The sequence below is a fragment of the Pteropus alecto genome, unplaced genomic scaffold (genome assembly GCF_000325575.1).
Source record: "Pteropus alecto unplaced genomic scaffold, ASM32557v1 scaffold170, whole genome shotgun sequence".
Lineage (NCBI taxonomy): Eukaryota > Metazoa > Chordata > Mammalia > Chiroptera > Pteropodidae > Pteropus > Pteropus alecto.
This window is the reverse complement of record NW_006429634.1, coordinates 2,298,898-2,319,393: the sequence shown is the minus strand read 5'-3', so window position 1 is coordinate 2,319,393 and position 20,496 is coordinate 2,298,898. Positions and strand designations below refer to the sequence as shown.

Below are 20,496 nucleotides of genomic sequence, written 5' to 3'. Positions count from 1 at the left end.
GGCGGGCGGCTGCTGGGTCTCGGCCTCGCTGCTCATGGTTGCGGTGATGGTGACTGGGGCCGGCTGCGGCAGCTACGGCTCCTCCCGGGGTGTGATGGTAACTAGGCCGGCGGCGGCGGTGGGGCTGCTCAGGGCTCTCTGGGGTCCGCTCTCCGCTCCCGCTACCGATCGAACTAGCGAGAATGGCGGGACGGGCGGGATAAGCCCTGCGTTCGACCCGCCCTAAGCATCTTTCACTGGCCAGAAATATTGTCAATCTCGCCACCTGACCCCAATTCCTGACACCTATTGGCTAATGTTTTATCACTCCTCCACTTTCATTGGCTCTTAGGCGGCTAATTCGACCGACCTACAACCGTTCCTGCCTCCGCCGCCGCCATAGAGACCGGAACTAGAATTAGAGTAGTCGCCACGAGAACCATAGAGTACCCGAGAGGACGGGCAGAGTGAACGTGACTTTCACGAGGCTGCAGCTTGGGCTGGCGGGCCATACGTCCAGGCTTGTTTCTTGGTCGTAGGAAAGGCACGGCTAAACGCCTGAGCTGGGATTACCTGATCCGGGGGCTTGGAAGGGGCCCCGCCGATACCTTAGCCCCATGTGGAAAGGCCTACCTTCCTTCCTGCTCCAAATATGGTCCTTGTGACCTCAGACCATTACTGCCAATAGAGCCGTCTTTTCTACAATGGCCGTGTTACTTGCGGCACAGCAGAGGATTTCTGGAACAGACTTAAACGTATGCATTCAAAGAGCGTCCGTTTTCGGCGGAGCAGTCACCTTGGAGGGACCACGCAGGCTCTCAGGCTGCCACTGCTCGGCACATTTAGGGCGGAGGGCGGGGGCGTACTCCATGGGGATCTGCCTTACGATCCATTTTACCAGGCATATTAAGGGCTGTCTTATTAAACATTCACGTCTTTTTGCATTGGCCACAAATCAGAGTTAATATCAAAAGACGTTTATTGAGCAAGCTAGGCATTTTTCTTGCATTTTATTCTTACAACAGACACGTGAAATAGGGATTACTATCCACGTTTCACAAACGATTTATAATCGAGGTTGCCACATGCTGCAGCTGAAGTTCTTAATTCGTTGTTTATTAAGCGTCTACTATCTGCTTGGGATAGACTAGTCTGCCAGTTTCTGCCTTAAATTCAGTGTAGGGATGAAGTCAGAAACTTAAACACCCAACACCCCAGCGTTGCAAAAACAAAGCATTTAAGGATTGAAAGTGGAGTGCTGACTGCAGGCACTTGGAGGTTTATGCAAAGACCTAGAGGCTAGACAAGATAGGGTTTGAATGGAATGCAAGTATTACAATAAGACTATAATGAAGACATTGGGTTACAGAGGTAGGCAGGGTGAAATTAGGGGTATTTTATTTGGAATTCATCCTAAAGGCAGTAGTGAGAAGAGTAATTTAGAGCTGTAACCAGGGAGTGGCATAATTTATTTAATGGTTGCTAAGTGGAGAACGGGTTGAAGAGGGGCAAAAATGGAAGTAGGGAAAAGTTAGGCTAGTGCAATAGTCCTTATCCCATCAGTATCATCCAGGCCTGTCAATTCTACTTCCTAAAGGCCTCCTTGAATCAGTCCTAAAAATCTTTAATCTCTTCATTCCTCCTGCCACCACTCTAGTGTAGGCCGTTATCTATTGCTTAGAGCAGTAGGCAAATTTTTGTTTTTCCAAAAAAACTTTTATAGACACTAAAATTTGAATTTCATGTAATTTTTACATCACATATTCTTTAGATATTTTCAACCATTTAAACATTAAAAACCATTCTTATTCTTAACCATGAGCCATTGAAAAACGGAGATGGCCCGCTAACTGTAGTTTGCTGACCCTATCTTAGAGCACTGCTATGGCCTCCTAGCCAGTCTCTCTACCTCTTTCTTACTCTAATATTCCCCACCACAACATCCAGAGTGTTCTTTTGAACATGACACTGTCTTATTTAAAATCTTTCGGTGACTACCACCACCCTTAAGAAGGTCCAAATTTCTTAATGTGGTTTACAGGACTCTATGACTTCTTTAAACTTACCTCTCATCTTTCACATTCCTTGTCCAATCTTCCAGACCTTTAGCCATTGCCTTCTTTGGGCTATCACATACTATTCCCTGCACTCATAAACTTCCTTTCTCTCTTCTTTGCTTGCTTAACTCTTCCTTTAGGTCTTGCTTCAAATGTTACTAGGTCAGAAGGCCCTCCTATCCTAACACTAATGCACTAATTTAATCTTCCCAAACTATGACTTCCTGGAGCATCTAGCACAGTACCTGACACAATATCTTAATAAATTTGTTAAATGAATGAGATGGTGTAGAAAATGGGTCAGAGAAGGTGGTAGTAGCGGCAAAGAGGTCATATGGGCAGTTGTACCAGTAATCCATGTGAAAAGGCTTCCAGCAACAATGTGTATGGAGAGAAGTAGGTGGAATCTAGAGCTGCTATTCATCTGTTCCAGCTCTAGATGACTTTTGACTGCTAAAAAGAAAATGTTTCCTCAAAAGGCAGTTCTGCCAACACTGAGGACATTTAAAAGTGTGCCTGATAGGCTTGAGAGCTTTTACCCAAAGTGGAGTTGCAAAGACAAAAGGGCAGCAGCACTTTTGAGAATAAGTGAGCAACCTTCCCCATGTAACTGCTTTGAAGGGAGGGCTTCTCAAGCAAGAATATGAATTCTGTAACATTTGTCTTTAAAACGTTACTTAAAAGTATCATTACTTACTCATCCAATTAAGCTCTCTCCTGCTCCTTGGTCATAAAGATGAGCTACTTTCTGCTAGTTTCCTTGTAGCCACTTCTCTACCACTGCAGGGATGGTAATGAAGCACTGGAAACCTGTTCAGGTCAAAATTCTTCTGTTGTGAGGTGAGAGCTCTCTACTTCACAGTTCTTCTAGTCCCAATGCCACCCCAAGAGCTCCCACTGCCCAAGATGGTGACCGCAGTTCAGACAACTCCAGTGCCTACCTTTAAGTGATGTGAAAGGCAAGGCAGTTCATTCGGAGCATTTCCTTTGCAAAATAAGTTTCACTTTCTTCCCCATCTCTAACAGATTCTGGCCAAAGAACACAGTTCCCTCTTCCTGGAAAGCCCTGCCCACTCATCTCCTGGCTAATTCTAACCAATCTGTCAATACTTGCTCTTCCTCTCACTGTCAGTCTCTCCACCCTGCTCCCATAGCATCTTGTACACAGCATTACCATTCACATAACAAATGTTTATTGAGCACTTACTAGGTACTGGATGCTTAAGTCTTCTAGGTGCTGGAGACACAGTTTAAAAAAAAAAAAAGCGTCCAATTTTCCTGCCCCCATAAGGGCTCACATTCTAATATTCACCACATTGTATCAAAACTGTGCCTATCTCCTGTCACAAGCATGGGCCACATCTTATCTTTGCAGCTCCAGTGAACAGGACAGAGACTGGCATAGAATGCAGGTGCCAAGTATAACTGAATTCAACTGAATGGCCCATCACAAGAATGTCAGCTCAGGATTCCAGCTGCTCATCCTTCCTATCTCTTTATAATTCCATTCTGTCTGGTTACTTGATCACAGTTCTTCACTGTGTCCCCTGAATCCTGTTTACCTAGCTACAGAGTTGTAAATATCTGTACTATAGGTCCCCTGTATAGCTCACCGTCCCTCTTGTTCTCCAAACACTGAAATGGCATTTACCAGGTTCTATTCTGTCAGAGAATTCAACTGTTACCTCTGCTGCTGCAGTAGCCTACTGCCAGTTAGTTGTAGGTCATCTTGTCCATTGGCCAGGAGAAAGTAGAAATGGGAAAACATAGAAATTGCCTCATGACAGGAACACCAGGGAAGTCTCTTTACCTCTTGAACATTATACTCAGTGGAATCTTTTTATGTTGGGTTATTTCCTTTCAAAACTAACATTTTGTCAAGGCATGTTACTGTTTACAAGTTACCTTCATATCCATTCTCTTATTTGACCCTTTCAACAATGCTATGAAGTAGATAAGTATTATTATCCCCATTTTATAGATGAAGAAACTGGGGATCTGAAAGGGACGGTGAACTTCTCAAGGCCTCAGCTGTTTAAAAAATGACCCCAGATTCAAACAAAGATTTTTGACCAAACTATTCACGCTTCATTGTGACTATTTGGTACCTTAGTTTTCTGTCAAATGGTCTCCCATCCAAACACATCCCTCCCTACAGGCTTCAGAACTAACCAGAAACTACTACTAGTGGAAACATCCTTGGAATATGTCACGGTATAAGGCCCTGGGAATTTGCCTTCTTCGTTCAATCAGCTTGAACCTAAGAAGGGACTGCTACAACTCCTTGCAAATCTGAGCAACTAGACATAGCAAGGGCTTGGCTCTGGTCCACGCTGGCCTTGCAGCTAGGAGAGTGAGTCCTAGCTGAAGCTAAATCATGAGGAGATGGGGCTATCATTACAACCATTTAAAAACAACACACATACAAAACAAAAAACTTTATTTACAGTTGAAAAAACATGTGTGATACTTCCAAGGTCTCTTGATCAAACAGGGCAACAGCAGGCAAGGAAGCAAACGGGCCAATCCAGATCTTACTCAAGAGCATCACCCAGAGCAAGGGAAGGCCTACAGTGGCAGAGACATGAAGGTCTGTGAGGGATGGAAGAGATATGCAGCTAAGAAGAACTGGAAGGAGACATTCCATGAGAGACAAAGTTCCCACCTCCTCTACACTCCTAATCCTCTTTAACCAAAAAAGTAAAACCAATCTGATTCTTGCCATAGGCTAGACCTTTGGTTCTCCAGAGTGAAACTGAAAAGTATATTATACAAGAACCAAAAAGATAGAAACTAACATTTATGGCCAAGCATACTATCTCATTATTTACCCATTACAACTCCATGCAATATACATTATAAAATTAAGCAAAGAGAAAACTAGGGTACCAAGGGGTTTAATGGCTTGACAGTGATGGGGCTTCCTGGTGTACTGGCTGCAAAGCCTGTGTTTTGTTTTGCTTTGTTTTTTGCCAGACCTTGTGGCACTCTGTGGAGCTCTAGAACAAAGAGCAATCCTTCTTCCTTGCAGGTTGTGGTTCCTGGGTTATAGAGAAAGGAAATTCCACACCCTCTGTTTATGTCCTTGGAGTTAGCTGCACTTAAAGAACATGGTGAGTACACTCAGATACTACTGTCTCTCTACCCACAAACATGCCCACACCCCTCCTCCTCCAGAGGACAGGGAGTCTTGGTTTTATACCGCGGGCTCAAACAGAAGTTTAACTTTGGGCCCTAAAAAAGAATGTACAAAAATGTATAAAAATACTTTATAAGTTGCATGGTGCTCCAGTACTTAAGCTCTGTCATAGACAGGGCACTGTATTAGTCAGCATGGTCCTTGCCTCAAGGAGTTCTCAGTCTAGAGAAAACCAGACCAACACTTTTGTGATCCTTTGTGTTAAATGTTATTAATAGCAACATGAACCAAGTACTAGGGGCACCCAGGAGGAGACCACTGACTCTGCCTAGGCCAGGAAGGAGGAGATGGAGGAACTGGGGAATGATTCAAACTGATGTTGGCCACATGCTCCTGAGAAGAGTTGGGAGGGACTAGTTAAAACTGTACATATACTGTTTTAACATATATTGTATTTGTTATAAGAAACATGCTCAATGTAGAAAATTCAAGCATATACAGGACAATATAAACTGAAAAGGAAGTCTCTTTGCTATCTACTCTGCAAAAATAACTATTAATACTCAGCTATATATCACTACAGAAATTTCTGAAAGTTACTCAAAATAAGTAGTAGTATGTTTATATAATATACTACATCTTGACTTTGTCACTTGATTTACCTTAGAAATCTTGCCAACACATACAGATTTACCTCTTTCTTTTTAAAGCTATACAGTATTCCATTGATGAGATGTACCTCAATGTGTGAAAGACCTAGTTATGACACAGAGAGTTTTGCCTTTGTACAGCCATATGCTACATAGCAATGTTTTGGTCAACAAAGGACAGCATATACAACAGTGGTCCCATAAGATTATAATGAAGCTGAAAAATTCCTATCGCCTCGTGACGTTGTAGCCATTGTAACATCGTAGTGTAAAACTCATGTGTCTGTAATGATGCTGGTATAAACAAACATACCACACTGACAGTCACAGAAAAGAAAAGCAACACAATTATGTACACTGATGATAATAAATGACTTACTGGTTTATATATTTCCTATACTATACTTTCTATCAGTATTTTAGAATATACTCTACTTAGAAAAGTTTGCTATAAAACAGTATGCCGTTACACCAGCAGCATCTTGTGCCTACCCCAGCTCCTGATTGCATCAGTTGCTCTTGTGCTTGATTTAATCTTGTGTTTCTATAAATTTAGTGTAGCCTAACTATTCAGTTTATAAAGTCTATAGTAGTGTAAGTACTCACCACTCACTGACTCACCCAGAGCAACTTCCAGTCCTGCAAGCTCTATTCATGATAAATGCCCTATACAAATGTACCATTTGTAAATCTTTTATACTATATTTTTCTGTACCTTTTCTATGTTTAGATATGTTTAGATACACAAATACTTATCATTGTTACAATTGCCTACAGTATTCAGTACAGTAATACGCTGTACAGGTTTGTAGCCTAGGACAATAGGTTATACCATATAGCCTAGGTGTGTAGTAGGCTATACCAGCTAGGTTTGTGTAAGTATACTCTATGATGTTAGTTTGCACAACAACAAAATCGCCTAATGACGCATTTCTTAGAATGTATCCCTGTTGTTAAGCGCCTGTGACTGCACTGGATTGTACTGGAATGGAGCCAGACATTCTCCTCTCCCCTCCCTTTTTAGCTGGCAGGGCTTCTGACTTTCAGGGCAGGGAACAAACAGTGTCACACACCCAGCAGGCATGCAAATATTTGCTGCCAAATCTCTAGTGCTCTCGAGACCCATATTTTCACGTGGAACCTCTTTTCTCTTGCCTGGACTGCTGTAGTGGACACCTCATGGGCTTCCACCCCATCCTCCACATTGCTGCCAGAATCAACTTCTAAACAAGAAAATTCAAGCACGATGTTCTCCTGCTCAAAATCCTTCAGTGGCTCCTACCAGCTTGGTTCTTTTTCGAGGGTCAGGCCCCCTTTTGAGAATTTCAGGAGCACATTGGACTCTCACCCCATGAAGAAAAAAAGAATGTACATACTGCCTATAGCCCTTCCCCACCCTCAGGAACACATATGAACTCCTCAGCCTGCACTGGTTCTCACAACTGGCCCTGGCCTCTGCCAGCCTCACCTCTTACTGTTTGCTTTTCATACCTTCCTGCTTTGGCTATATTGAATTATTTGCAGTTTCCCTTACACTTCCTGCTGTTTCCTGCTTTTGTGCTTTGCTCATGCTGTTCCCTTTCCTTGGAATGCCCTCCCCAGTTTTAGCCACCTGACAAGTTCTATTCTTTCATGTTCAGTTGAAGCATCATCTTTTCTGCAGTCTTCCCAAACCAAACCAGGCAGACACAGGCATTCGCACTTTCCTTATTTTGTCCTAAAATGTCTAGTCCAGTGCTTTATTGTACTGTAATTGTCAGTTTCCCAAGAAACTGTGAGTTCCTTGAAGGCAAGAACGGGGCTTTTCAAATATGTAGCCTCATATAGAGCATGGAATAATACAGAGCATATTATTTTTCAATTATAGTTGACATACATTATTATATTAGTTTCAGGAGTACAGCTTAGTGATTAGACATTTATATACCTTAGGAAGTGATCACCTAGCATGGGACCTATCTTAATTACTGCTGAGTTGTGGGATGAAGGAGCAGCCCATGTGCCACAGACATGTCTTTCATAATTTTCCTCCATAGGAATGTATCACATCTACATCTGCAGGTAATCTCAGAATGGGGGATAGTGTTTCCTAAACTTCAGTCATTCCAACAGTACTTTCACAACTGTTACCATATCCAAAGGTACAATTAACTTTTAATGTAATCACTATTTGAACTTCAAGAATGGCTCATTATAAGCTATAATAACTGCAAAATTATGTTGTGCTCATTATAAAATTTTTTCAAAAGATTCAAATATTAAAATAAAAGATATCCATCCCAGCAATACTGAAAGCAGTGTAAGCCACATTTCTCTGATAAGAAGCATCTCAGATGCTTGTTACAAACATAGCATCCTGGGTCCTACCTCTAACTCAATCAGACTCTGAAGGGGAGGGATCTGGGAATTAGTAGGTTTCACAAATGCTCCAAAATGATTCTTTTCTTTAGGGAAGTTTGGGAAACAATGAACTAAACTACTGCTTGCCACAAATACCAGGTTTGGGGATCACAGGGAGGTGAGCATCAATTCAGACTAGCAGGGCTGCCAGAGCTCACAGTCACTCCCTTTTCCAAGAGACTCTCAGGCTTTCAAAACAGGTTCCACCAGCCCCCCTCAGGTTGTAAGTAAAAAGAGCCCAGTTCAGACTATGGCAGATTCCTGAGGGCCAGGGTTCACTAATGTATACCTAACCAAATTTATCATAAAAAGCTTTCATAGGACCCACTGAGATAAAACCAAGGTTTCTACATGTAGAGTTATACAGAAAACTTTGTTTTCACTAAAACCAAAGTCAGGACCTAAGGCAAAACATAAAAGAGTTCTGGAAGGAAGTGCTTCATAGGGAGGTACAGTTGATCAAGTGACCTAACCTACCTTCTGCCTCTTTCCTATCTTTTTATATTTCCAGTGCCTGGGCACAACGCCTCAAATGCATGATTAGGTGATATCTTGATTTGAATGCACTAGATTCCTGCTGGACCAGTGCCACCAAGAGATTATCTCCTCTGAGTCTTTTCTGGTTGGAATATGGTGGGTTCTCAATTAAAAGACAGACTTTGTTATTCCCACGTAACCTTGCCACTCAAAGTCAGCATCAGCATTACCTGAGAGCTGGTTATAAATGCAAAATCTCAGGCTCCATCCAGAGCCACTGAATCAGAACCAACATTTTAACAAGCTTTCCTGGTAATTCATATGTGCATTAAAGTTTGAGAAATACTGCCCAGTAGGGTTTGAAAACATCATTTATACTGGCCGTCAACCATTATTCTGCCCCAAGCAACCTGAGAGATCTGAAACACTCCTATAGGAAGAAGTTAGAGATGCCTGTAACTTTATAGCTGGGGAGAAGAATGATGAAATGATATCCTGCTCTCTGGGGGAATTCATCTCTTTTCCTTACTTTCTCCCAAATCACATTACTCAGAAACCCAAAGTGGGGCACCCATCTGTGGAACACCTTTAGGTTACACTAACATCTAGATTCCCTGACACCTTAAAAATCTATGATAGGGATTCTGGGTAAAATTAAATGAGATAATTCAAGTAAAATTCTTAGCTCAATATCTGAATATGAGAAATATTCAATAAATGGTAACTGCTTTATTATGTTATTCCTAAGTATTAGCTATGAAAGATTCAATTCTGAGCAGATCAGGATTAGGAGACTGAATTGGTGATACCACATGTGGCTCTTTAAATTTAATTAAAATTAAAAATTCAGTCCCTCAGTCACATCGGCCACATTTCAAGTGCTCAATTGTCAGGTGTGGCTGGAAGCTACCATAACAGCACAGATATAAAACATTTTCATTATCACAGAAACGAGTATCTATTGAACAATTTTGGTCTAGAGAGCCTCTGAAATATCAAATGGCCCCCATGGAATTTGTTCTGCTTGGGCTGCAGGTTGAGAAGAAGGGCTTTCATAGCAGCAAAGATTTATGTAATCTTTGCTAACAGTAGGTGAGGAGGGGAGAGTTGATGATCGCCACCCTCAGAAATGAAACCCCCTCCTAATAAGGATTTCCAGTAACTTTATGTAAGGGGCTCAGAAAAACAGAGAAAAGAGGCCCCAGACATAAAGACTTTCTAGTCTTTATTCTTTCTGTTATCTCCTATCCTCTGGTAGTGATCAGTGGTCAGCCTTCAGAAGGAGAAGGATCTCTGAGCTCGACTTTAGTTACAGCAAATAAATGATGGGGAGAGGGAGTAATGGCCAGCAGCTACTGAAGGGGGAATGCAGGTTGAGGCCTAGAGTCCCCCAGTAATGACAGAAAGGAAAGCTCAGGGGGTCAGCTGGGCCTGAGAAGGGACCAACTTGCAGGACAAGAGAGAGGTCCATGTGGAGCTTGCAGATCCTGCCTCAGCATTTGCTCGCACCAGTTCCCTGCCTAAAATGCCTGACATTCTCTCTCTCTATTAACTCATGTGATAAATTTTTACTGAATGCCTATAAGTGCCAGATGCTGTGAACACAAAGTAAGTCACAGCTAGAGGTATATATATACAGTCATTAAAATGGTCTGGTCTTTGACTAGATCTCCATTTGGAGAAAAGGGCAGAATTCAAAAAAATAAATTCTAGATAATTTTGTAAGCATACAAATAAAACTAAAGAAATACTAGGAAAAAAAAAAGACATTAGGATCTGAGGTAGTAAGGCCCTTCTTAAACAAAACACAAAAGCCATAAAGGAAAGACTTATCATTTTGACCTCATCAAAATTTAAAACTTCTATTTAACAAAGAATATAACCAAAGTCAAGATAAGCAATACACTGTTAATTTTTTCTTAAAATATATTCTTGAGAAAGTAGTCACAACATATAAAAAAAAGAACTAAGACTCAGGATATATAACTATTCAAATCATTAAGAAAAAGGTAAAATAAACTATATGCTACAAATATGGAATATGTCAGTTTCTTTTTCTTTTTTTTTTAAATATGAAGTAATTTTACTTGAATGGAGGAGGAAAAGTCTTCAAGACATAATGCCGAATGGAAAAACAATGATGAACAATATAGTTTGATGCCGCTTAGGAAAAACAAAACCTCCCAAAATTAGATAGGCAAAGAAAAGGCCCTGATAGATATATATCAAACTGATAAAGAAGTTACCTCTGGGAAGGCTAGTGAGATTGGGGCTGGGGTGTTGTCAATGGGAGGACTTTCACTTTAACTGTTTCGTGTGAAAATTTTTATGAGATTGTTACTTTCATGATTAAAAATAACCAACCAAATAGAATATATGAAACTTGATTGGATCACTTTTAATGAAATTTATTAGGGCGATGTTTGTTTCAAGTGTTGGATGGATCGCTCTTTTTTACAGCTATAAAAGTTACTTTGTGGACAACTGGGGAGTCTGAACATGCATATTAGATATTATTGTGGTTATGTAGGATGTTCTTGTTTTTAGAAGTTGCTTGCTGAAGTATTTATGGGTAAAGTGTCAAGAAGTCTTCAACTTTAAAATGGAAAAGAAATAAAGGAAGGGAAAGAAGGGAAAGTAAAGAAGGAAAGCAGGAAGGTAGGAAGGAAAGTAGGAGACGGGAGAAGAGGGAATGGGAATTTGAGGGGATGGAAGAGGGAAAGGAAAAAATGATAAAACAAGAATGTTAATTATTAGTGAATCTAGGTGAAAGGTATTCAATGCACTATTCTTACAACTTCCTGCAGGTTTCAAAATAAGAAAGAAAGGAAGAGGAGAGGTGGGAGAGAAAGAAAGAGAAGGAAAGGGAGGGAAGGAAAGGGGAGAGAGAGATAGAAAAGAAAAGGAAGGAATGAAGGAAGAAAAGAAGAAAAAGAAGGATGGAAAGGAAAGAAGACACCACCATTCTAGCTGGAAGTGACCGGTTTCCCCCTTGAGTTCTTATGACACTTGGCGATGTCACTCATATTACTAGTGATCACCTCTGAGAATGTGTCTTATTCCCCATAAGCTCCTGAAAGGCAGAGGCATCATTTGATTCTTTGCTCTACTCTGCATGCCTAGCACAATGTCCAAGACAGAGCAGCAGTGGCAAGGATGGGTATGAGCTGAGGCTGAGAAATGTGTCATGTTCACCTATGAGGCTGGCAAATACAAAGTCAGGGCCTGGAATTGCATCATCAGTTCTGATGAGAAGCATAAAAGATGTGTCTCCTGGCTGCCCAGGATGGTCCCAGCAGGGAGTCTCCCCAGAGCTGGAGCTAGGTCTTTCAGGTAGGACTACTGAATGAAACTCTAGTCCGAGAAAGCTGTCAGAAACTGCCTGATGGTTTTCAAGTTGACACTTTGTAAACTACAAAGTGGTAGAAAAGTAAAATGCCCTAACAACCCTTTCTCTTTGATCCTTACAATGATCCTAGGAGATAGGTATTATCTCCATTTGACAGGTGAAGAAACAGACTCAGAGAAGGGAAGTGCCTTCTGCAAGGTCACACGGAGAGGAAATGAGCTCAACCCCATGTCTTCAAGTCTAAGGTTCTCTCCACTAGATCATGCTACCTTCTCTGGGGCGACTCCTAACCAGGAAGAGAAAGATACACTTACCTGATTCAGTCTTGTTTGGGTCTACATCTCCCCACACTGTGAGATTACCACAGGCAGCTTGGGCTTATTGTTGGGGCCTGTAGGAACATTCTAGGAAGAAAGCACAGGAAAGATTCACCCACTCAGACACATAGACACACACACCAAACATTTACTGACGTCTGCCAACCCCTGTGCTACGGGCCGTAGGAGAGAGGTAAAGCATATAATACAGATAAAAAATAAAGTGTACATTTAGAAAATATCAAACCTATGCTATGTAACAATATGTTGTAAGAAAGTATATACAGGGCAGAGGAAGCAACTAAACTTTGCTTAAAGAGGTCAGGGAAAGATTCACAGAACAGGGGATTATTTGAGCTGGGCCTAAAAGAATGAATGGGATCTCACCAAGAGGAAAAGAAAGGAAAAGAGCATTCCAGGTAGAGAAAACAACATGAACAAAGGCTTAGGAGCAAGAAGCGGCAAGAGGCAGGGACATGTATGGCACATTTAAAGAAAAGCCAGTAGCCTGATGTGACTGGAACATGGAGGAGACAGTGGCAGAAGGAGCCATGGAGAAGCGGGCAGGATCTTGAATGCAATGCTGAGTAGGATTTTATCAAGTCGGTGAAGGGGCCACCAAAGGCCAAAGCTCAGTGTGTGCTACAGAGAGGCTAACTACAGGCCAGGAAAACTTGGGAGGCCTGTGGTCTCACCTTCATTTTCTTTAGGAAGGCCATTTAATAAAGGTCTAATAAACTAGAGCCTGCTAGGGTTAGAGTTAGGGTTCTCTGTTGACACTAGTCAGGTAGTACCAGACCAGAATGGCTGAGAAAGAGGAAATCAAAACAGGACTTACCTCAATCTTTCTCATCACTAGAAGTCCATCAATGATTTTTCCTGTAGGAAGAGTATGAGCCGAACTTTAGTATTCTTACTTGCATAGCATTTTCCAGATTCCAATGTCCATTCTCACCATTATCTCATTTGTTCCTCATACCAACTTCAAGAAATGAAGATTCGGTGGAGGTGAAATGACCTGCCCAAGGTCACAGGTAGGAAGTAGTAGTTAAGACTCAAACCTAGGTCTGACTGTCTGTGAAGCCGCATTGCACTGTGCTGCCTCTGTGTGGCATTACCTCTATACCACCATCTGGGTTTGTCCCCCAGACATATGTATTGCCCAAGTAGTTACTCATTTTATCAGCTGACCCCTTTGTCCTCCCACACATCCTCTCCACATTCCACCACTTCCACCTTCCCTACTACTATCCAGAGCAGTCAAACCAGACGAGCACTCTTGGTACGAGAGTATGGGGACTAGCTCCTTTGGAAGTCCCACTCTGAGTGAATGGGGCCTGACCATGGGACAGGAGTAGGACTCACCAAACACTACGTGCTTCCCATCCAGCCAATCACACTTAGAGCAGGTGATGAAGAACTGGCAGCCATTTGTACTGGGACCACTGTTTGCCTGATGGAAACCAAGTATACTTGCAATGAGTTTTCCTGGCCATACCAGCTGAAGGGAAAGATTCCCAAGAGAGTCTATAGTTCTGATTCCTCCACACTTTCTTTCAGCAAACCTTACTGAGCATCTATTCCGAGCCAGGGCTTGAGCTAGGACCCAATGATACAGAGATGAACAGGACACACAATTTCTGCCCTCAAGGAACTAATCCTTGAATAAATGTACATTTCTTCTACAGGGTAAATTTTTATAATGGAAACAACTGTTTATGGGACCCAATTTGATGCGTTTAGTCCAATACTAGTTCTAACTAAATTATAGTTACAAGTTAGCTACTAGATAAGAAAAGGTCAGTTGCCTAGGCCGTAACCTGTTTTGTCTGAATGTACTATATCATAACAATGGCAATTTAAAAAATTTAAGACGGTGCAAATAGCTAGTGCTACGGAGATTGCCTGGGCCAGTCAGAATAGGCCTATGGTTTGGAATGAAGGATAGGCCTCCCAGGAGTCCAATTCACTTCTCTCTGTCTGTCTGTCTCTCTCTCTTTCTTTTCTGTCTGTCTGTCTGTCTGCCTGCCTGCCTGTCTGCCTAGTCTATCTACTTTGCCGCTCAATGTCTAAACATTTATTAGCAAGCAAGCAGGAAATAGTCATATAACATGTTTTTATAACTCCAGAGACACAGAGGGAAATGGGTGATGAAGGGAAGGAGAAGGTGAGAGAAGCAAGGCGGGAGGGGTAAGGGAAAATGAGGAGGGGTATATATAAGGGGAAGTGAAGGGGCAGTGAGCATAAAAGATAGTGAGCAAGGGTGGGGTAGATGAGGAGGTTTAGGTCACGTAGGCAGGGGCCTGTGAAAGAGTGAGATGTGTGTCAGGGGGATTATAAATGGGGAGAAGGTGCTGGGACAATGGAGTAGAAGTGGTGAGCAAGGCGTGGTGAGTGCGCAAAAGGGGGTGACCAGCCAGTATGCAATGTGAGTGAATGGATGTTGAAAGTTCTGGTGAGTGGAGCAATGAGCGAGTGAACAGTGGGTCTTGAAAGAACAACTGGTTGCATTCTGAGCAACAAGGCTAAATGCCCGGTCCCATGTCCTGGCTGAAACAAAGGGAGGGAAACACACACCAGAGTTGAATTTTGGTTCTCCAGGCTGCTAGTGGGCCCAGCCCAACAAAATCAGACTGAGGAAGAAGATGGGTATAGCAGAGTTGAGTCCTGGGCTGAGCCAAAAAAAAGCATTTGCTTCCATCCTAAGAGACAACATTGAGCCTCAAGAAGGGCCCAGAAACCAGCTGGCTATAAATCTAACCCAAAACCCTGATTGGACCTCACTTACCATGGAAAGCAGGCCTGGAGCTGAGTGTCTAAGTTTAAAATTTTCATCTGCAAATGGCCCCCGGTAAATACTGGCGACTCCTGTACCATCTCCCTGAGCAAAGAGAAGGGAAGTGTTGGCAACTTGCGAGTGCTGGGCCCCCCAGAGGCTGGTAGAAGAGTGCTCTTACCTAAAGCCTAGCTTCTTTATTTAAAGTCCACTCTTGTTGGTCACTTTGGGAGCTGCATCTCTTTGACCCGACTCTGCAATCAAAGCCCCATCCAAGGCACCTGCAGCCCACAAACTGGCCAGGTTTTCTCACAGATTGGGTAAAATATCTTAATGTCTAAACATTTATTAGCAAGCAAGCAAGCTGGGCCTTTAGGAACCTAGGTTAAGACCCAGGTAAAGTACAGAATAGTTCAGTGATTAATACATAATCCTTGCTGTTCCAGCAGACTCTCATGCCTGCATACACATAAAATCACCCAAGTAACTACTACCCCAACTCACCCCCAAACTATGTGGGTGGGTGGGCTCTTGGAAGTCTAGTCTGTACAACATGATACCACCCTCCTGGCCAAAGTTGATTGGTCCAGAAGAGAACACCTAACTCATGCAGGGCCAACCAGAGTTCCTTCTGTGGGAATCATGGAATAGGATAGATGCTCTCTTTGAGGTTGAACTTGTATCGTGTAAACCTGGAAGCTAGAAGTGACTATCTCCTGCAAGGTGGGCTGGAGAGAGCGCTAGAGAACCAGAGAGAAAGTATGCCTTGATTCTATGTGGCTTTCCAGTTCCTAGTTTTTGTTTCTCCTTTGGGTTCTGTGAATCCTAACTCCCCAATGTCTGTTTAAACTAGCTGTATTCACATTCTCTCTCTGCTCTTTCAATAAACCTGTGGAATACACATCATCTTCCTCATTTTTCTTTCAGGTGAGCAATCTTAAGTCAAGGTAATAAAACAACTTGACCAAGACCATATTTGCAGCTTCTTAAATAGAATCTGGGGATTTAAAGTAACACTGAGAGGGTGCCAAAAGACTAGTCTTTTCAAGCCAGTTAGTAAAGAAAAATAATATTGGATTTGTGGTAGAAAGGGGATTAACATGAGGGAAGAAAGGAAAATTGTCAAATTCAAACCTTTGACTAAAAATTATCAATAAAGCCGACCTCTGTATAGTGGAAAGACCTGAATTTGAGTTCGACTTATCATTTATGATCTGAGGAACTCATTCTCTATCTCTGACCTGTTTCCTCAACTATCAAGTGGGGATAAAAGCACCTACTCTTTACAGCATTGCCATGAAGATCCAGTTAGTCTCTCTGAGAAAAGACTTTGCAACTGATATAGCACTATACAAATATGAGCTATTCTAACTGTATGTATGTATCTATGTAACATAAATTCATACGTATATACAGGAGGAAGAGAAAACAAGTTCATTTCTAATTTCCCAATAAACTTAGGGGACAGGTCAGTTACCACATCATTCTCTATAATCATACTATCTATTGCTCTCCAGAAGCCAGAGAAGGGAAAATGACAAATTTTCAGAGCAAACAACAAAAGGAACGTAAATCTTCAATAGTGGATTGCTCAAACAAATTCACTGTATATTCATAATGGACTATTAGGCAGCTGTTAGAAAAAATGTTTTGGAAGAAGATAATGACAGGAGAAAATGTAGACAATTGTTAAGTACAAAAAAACAAACATAAATATGATCTTAAGTCTGTTAAAAATTATATTTGACACACATACTCATGCAAAGATAAGGCTGGCGGCTGTAAACTAAAATGCCAAGAGTTTATTTCTTGAAAGGAGAGAATCCTTGAGAGATGACTTATTTTCTTTTCTACACTTTTCTTTTGCAACCAGAAAAAAACAAATAAAATTTTAAAACGAACGAATATTCTTGGTCCAACTTTAGTAGGTCTCAAATCCTGCTTCTTCTGCCTCTTGCTCATTCTATTTTTTCTTCTCTAAGGGTGGCCCTGAGCAATTACTTCTCTTTGATACTCAACCTTTGGCTGACCAATTATTGTCTAGCCCTGGGGCTATCAGTAAGTGTGATCAGATGTACCTGGCAATGACCAGTAATAAGTTGGTTCTGTTCCTGCTAAGACAATACAACAATACAGGACCTATGAGAAGAAAGGAAAGAAGGCAGAGAACAGCTTCTCAGCCCTTCATATCAGCTAACAAAAAAAGTATATGGTCACCCCAAGCCCTATCACCATCAATAGTGGCTATGGTTAGCAAACAAATGCCTATGAGGGCAGGTATCACAAATGAGGGAAGCAGGTAGTGGGGACTGTGGTGAAATGGCAAGGACACATTCTGCCTGAATGGAGCAGTTACTTGATTCCAACCAATTGTCACTGCATGAGAAACACAGGCCTAGTTTTCCATTCTTTTTTTTAAAAATTTATTATTATTTATGCCTACAGTACCTGGTCTTCCTAGGTGGTCTCCCATCAAGTACTAAACAGGCCCGACTCTGCTTAGCTTCTGAGATCAGACATCGGGGTTGTTCCAGGTGGCATGGTCGTAGACCATGGACCATGTCTCCACTGGGGTGTGAACCCAGGACCTTCTGCGTGTAAAGCAGACGTGCCTACCACTACACTATGGAACCACGTCCTAGTTTTCCATTCTTTAGAGAGGAAACAAAACTCCAGAATTTTTTGGTGAAATTTCCCAGTTTTACATCATACAGATGAAACCAAACATATCTGAAAGCCTGATCTGGCTTAAGATCACAACCTTACCTAGATAGGAAAGAGAAAGATAAAAAGCTCATAAGAGTCAAACTAAGTAAGTACACACGTGAAGAAGAAAATGTCTCCTAGATTCGAGAAAACAGCAACATGGCTACCCAAATGATACTAATAAGAAAGACCATGCACAGAAGTGGGTAAGAACAAAAGTAGATTTAAGAAAAAAATGTGGTTTATTCAGCTCCCTCTAAGGTCAGGAGAGGGGAGAAGACTTAATATGGGGGACACATATTAAGTCTAGTCACAAGAAAATCATGCTTAGTAATGAAGGAACTATTTCACTGGGCTCTCCCCATGAATAGAGGAAACATCCTTCCAGAATTATTTACCTCTCTTGCCCCCTAATCAACTTCCAATGAAAAACTCAGCTTTCCAGGCACTGTGATACCAGAAGTGGAAGAGAAAATGGGGCATAAGCATTTAGCTCACTGGAAAGGGACTTACTACGATTTAGTTTAAACAAATTGCATTTGATTTCTAGCTAAGTTTCATGTGGTTAATTTGGGTCTGTCATGGGTCATCTACAGGCATGCTGGAAAAGTTCAGTTTCTGGCCCTAAAAGGTTGAGATTTGGAAGTTAGTGATTCAATAAAGTGCTGATGTCTGTCATCTAGTGGTACACTGAGTAGTTGCCAGCAACTCTCAAGGACATTCTCATCCTCATCCCTCCCACCCCCACCCCTAATAAACTTGGCTATTGTTCTCAAGCCTTAAGACTTGGGTCCCTGTAGTAAAAATAGTAGCAACAACAATAACAAAAACAACAAAAAAATCGTATAAGTCTTTGATAGGAAAGGAAGAGTACTTACGTTAACAAAATCTCCACCCTGAATCATGAAATCCTTTATGACCCTGAAACAGAGAACAAAGGATTCTGAGATAAGAGTCTGTAGTTTAGAAAAATATTGACTTAGTCATTATAGTTTAGATTAACATTGATTTCAAAATACCATGTTTATCACTCTAGCTTTTAATAAATCTTCAAGTCAATTTAGTCCACAAAAACATTCCTTCTCAAGATCTAAGAATTATCCTATGATTTTATTTTCCTAAAGAGATTAATCCCCCAAAGAAGTAATTCTAAAAGCCCTCAGGATGGTTTGCCATGGGCCTTACCTGTGGAAAGTGCTCCCTTTGTATCCTATTGGAACCCCATCTTTTCTATAATCAAAAAGAAAGAGACTTGGAATGATGACAGATAACCATACGCCTTTCCAATTTACCATACACGGGAGCCAAAGGCACGCTCCTAAAGATGGTCAGGACAAGGGAGATAAAGAAGGCAAATGAAGTGAAGACAGACCCTCGGGGTATTACCTTCTATTACAGTCCCCAGCAATCATTCAAGGCCTGCGGGTGGTTCCCCAAAACCCTCACTGCAGCCCCAGGTCACCCCTCAGGAGCAAGCAAAGAAGTCAACCACTGACCTGAATTCTCCAGTGCAGAATTGCCTGAAAGGGAAAAGAATGAAGGACTCAGCCACCATGACATCACAGCAGTGAGTTCCTCTAATCTCCGTGGGGGAGCGCACAGCCACTGGCGCCAGCAAGCCCACCAACCGGAGGCCAGACGTCCAGACTCCCAGGCATACAGACAAGATAAACTGACATGGGGAACAGTCAAAACGGGGACTATTCAGACAGAGCGATACCTAGGGGAATCAGATCACAAGGGCAGTGAGTGGACGGACAGGGATAGGCAGACGATTCCGCAGAATGGGGCCCAGCTTTCGGTTCGGTTAATCTGGCAGAGCATCTCCTTACCTAAAGTTCTCGGCCGTTTTAGGCACAACGTCTGCAAAGAGCTCGATCTTCATGCGGCCAACTTCCTGCAACCGGCAAGAGACGGTCGGAAGGCCCAGTCCAAGACCACGAAGGCCTCGCTGAGCGGGGACCTCAAAGAGCTAACCATTCCCTTTCCCATACCTTTCTCTCTCCCACCTCTGCCTCCGTAACCTATCCTTTCGTTCCGTCCAGACATTCCACAAGCGGGACGCTAGGATGCACACTACGAGGGGCAAGGGTGTTCATTCTCTTTCACTCACCACACCCCGCAGGTCGGTAGGTTCTGGTCCAGTTTCCCTTTCTGGCTTCCCGAGCCCGCTATCCCTGGGCGGATGAATTCTGTCTGCCTGGCCCCATGCTGTTTCCCTTCGGCGCAGGGCTGGGTCTTCCTGGACCTCACCTGGCCGCCAATGCTGACATCAAAGAACACCACGGGATTGACAGGGCTTGAATTTGCCACCGCCATGGCTCCGACCCGGAAGCAGAAGTCGCTAGCGCCTAGTTCCGATGACCCTAATCCCAGCTCCGCAGGTTTAGTCTCCCGCGCAGGCGCAGGAAGAGCCGACCGAGGCCGGGGCCCGCCCCCGGAAGCCCTACTCTGCGCTCGACTTTGGGGCTTGCTGGTTTCTGCGCCCGCACTGCGAGATGCTGCGGTGACCAGGACTTTCATCGGTCCTGACCACGAGATGTCCGCCGGCTGTTAGCTCGCTTGACTGTGCTTGGGGATGGGGGTGTAGGCCGGGGTGGGTAGGGAGACGCGGGGCTGGGGACGCGGGTGCAGGTGGAGGAGGGA

The 20,496-nt window shown here is 42.7% G+C and overlaps 2 protein-coding genes across 3 annotated transcripts in view; both read right to left on the bottom strand.

The window, feature by feature from the left end:
• YBX1 (Y-box binding protein 1) overlaps positions 1 to 2,092 on the bottom strand; it is a 21,877-nt gene extending 19,785 nt beyond the window's left edge. The window contains exon 1 of the mRNA XM_015593201.2: positions 2,046 to 2,092. Coding sequence (XP_015448687.1) covers positions 2,046 to 2,092 — 47 coding nt within the window. The remainder of the gene's footprint in view (positions 1 to 2,045) is intronic.
• Positions 2,093 to 4,459: 2,367 nt separating this feature from the next.
• On the bottom strand, positions 4,460 to 20,257 carry PPIH (peptidylprolyl isomerase H). Of its 2 annotated transcripts, none has more exons than XM_006903997.3 (10): positions 20,104 to 20,257; positions 19,683 to 19,747; positions 19,347 to 19,370; positions 19,036 to 19,080; positions 18,729 to 18,771; positions 15,157 to 15,249; positions 13,734 to 13,821; positions 13,207 to 13,247; positions 12,366 to 12,455; positions 4,460 to 4,628 (listed from the first exon to the last, which is right to left on the bottom strand). In XM_006903997.3, exons 1-9 carry the CDS (start codon positions 20,167 to 20,169, stop codon positions 12,387 to 12,389), a joined length of 534 nt encoding a protein of 177 aa, XP_006904059.1. In that variant the 5' UTR covers positions 20,170 to 20,257; the 3' UTR covers positions 4,460 to 4,628; positions 12,366 to 12,386. The 2 variants fall into 2 exon arrangements, with proteins under 2 accessions (XP_006904059.1, XP_006904060.1); XM_006903998.3 differs by having other exon boundaries at positions 4,460 to 4,604.
• Positions 20,258 to 20,496: the final 239 nt, after the last annotated feature.